This window comes from Trichoderma gamsii, assembly GCF_001481775.2.
Source record: "Trichoderma gamsii strain T6085 chromosome Unknown Scaffold_137.2, whole genome shotgun sequence".
Taxonomy (NCBI): domain Eukaryota; kingdom Fungi; phylum Ascomycota; class Sordariomycetes; order Hypocreales; family Hypocreaceae; genus Trichoderma; species Trichoderma gamsii.
This window is the reverse complement of record NW_020171473.1, coordinates 1,441-3,439: the sequence shown is the minus strand read 5'-3', so window position 1 is coordinate 3,439 and position 1,999 is coordinate 1,441. Positions and strand designations below refer to the sequence as shown.

The 1,999-nt window shown below is 44.9% G+C and overlaps 1 protein-coding gene across 1 annotated transcript; it reads left to right on the top strand.

The window, feature by feature from the left end:
* Positions 1-373: 373 nt before the first annotated feature.
* TGAM01_v211165 (hypothetical protein) lies at positions 374-1,222 on the top strand (the record flags this gene model as incomplete). Its single annotated transcript, XM_018811082.2, has 1 exon — positions 374-1,222. The coding sequence occupies one exon, from the start codon at positions 374-376 to the stop codon at positions 1,220-1,222; it is 849 nt and encodes a 282-aa protein (XP_018655705.2).
* Between the last annotated feature and the right edge of the window lie 777 nt (positions 1,223-1,999).

Here is a 1,999-nt window from a genome sequence, read left to right as displayed (position 1 = left end):
ACAAAAAAAAAAACAAAAAAAAGGGATAAAAGAAGAATGATATACGTCGGCTGTTGAAATCTGACAGGCATTCAAATGAGTCACTATCGGCTAACTATTGGTTCAGGGCCACACAAGCTTCAGACTTTATCCACAAATCATTAAACCTTATTCATCGGCCTATAGCATGCTCTTGCAGGCCGAACATGTTGGCAAAGTCCGTTTCATCCGTGTGACAATATTAGTCGAGCTTGGGAATTTTAGAGTTGTTACTAAGTAAGCCCGATAATTATAAGACAAATGTTCGGTTCTGCTCAATTCACTTGTTCCATGCCGTAACTTCAACAGCGTTTCACAGCAATTTCAATAGCTGCAGCTGTAACTATTAAGAACAATGCCCGTTGACGAAAATTCTCATTTTTTCGAAAATAATGGAGTTAAAATTCATTATCACCTTTACGGGCAGGGCCCAGCATTGGTTTTTGTACATGGCCATCCAGATAACGAAATGACCTGGTCGAAGCAGATTGATGACTTCTCTAAAGACCATACTGTCATTCTCCCAACTGTACGAGGATACCCACCCAGCGACGTCCCATTATACGAGAATGCCTACGAAGGCCATATAATGGCAAGCGATATGGTAGCACTTCTGGATCATCTGGACTTCGACAAAGCCGTCTTCGCTGGCGGTGATATCGGTGGTATCATCGTCCAGAAGCTTGCCTGGTATCATCCCGACCGGGTTGCGGGACTCGTAATCTTCAACACCTTAATCATGGGCACTATGATGCATCTTATCCACCATGACAAGGAACAGCAAGAAATTTCCAAGTTCTCGGTAAAGTTCATCAATCACAATCCTGGCGACCCTTGGGATGTGGACCATGTGGTCCGTACAATTGAAGATCCAGAATATCGTGCGAAAATCAAGAAATATCTCCAGGAATCTCCCGAAGGTGGCATGTTCTACTTCTTCCGTAAGAACTACCCTGGACCTCCTTACGGCCAAGATATCGACACCTCAGGGATGCATTATACAATGCCCTGTATTATCATCTGGGGAATGAATGAACCGTATTTGTCTGATAAAATTCTTGACGGCTTCTACAAGTGGTTTGATCAGTCTGTCCGGGTGGTTACACTCCCCAACGCTGGACATTGGCTGTGGCGGGATGATCCGGTTAAGGTGAATAGGGAACTGCGATGGTGGCTGAACGCGCTTGAGGCCGGGAAGCTCTAAATGGACTACCATGCGTGACGAACCGGAATCTATAGATTAGTATAGGCTGTAATTCAAGGGACAGACCTCGACTTCTAGGTTTATGTTGGCGGGCGGTCAGGTCGGTAGACGGGCAATCTTAATACCAGCTAATAATAGAAGGAGATGGATCTCTGGTATTACAATCTGGTTATTTTATGAGTGCTGTGTTAACAACTGGCTATCTAAGCTATCTAATGAGTGTAATGAAGTGAACTTATATACCCAGTTGGCTGGGCGTACTCGATGGAGATTCCGTCGAGTTGTACTCGATCTACTTGATGACCGATTTCCTCGAGTTGTTTTTGATTGATGGGCGGAGATACGCTGATCCGGTTTGTCCTCCCCTGTAGGCCCATTGTCACGACCTATATGTATTGGGTCGTGACACCATGTCTAAAGCCATATGGGCAGGGTACTGATGCAAAGAATCCACTGACTTCGCGTAGATAGGGTCAAATAAAATAACATAGGAGATTACCAAACCTCTACAACGTAACATATCAATATGGGGAGAAGTTAGGTCTACTCACGGTTTAATTGCATAGGATAGACTTGGATTACATTGAGGATGGTGATTTATAATACTCTACAAAACGAGGATCTCCGCATACGCGACGCAGGCTGATCGCCCTTCCATTGCTAGGACATAAGCGCCCTTTCGTCATCGTTTCGTCGTGAGGGCAATGCATGCCGTCTAGTTAAGACAGCTACGCGGGTCACAGTTATCTTCCCGCATGTTCCATTTCCCTTCTCTAG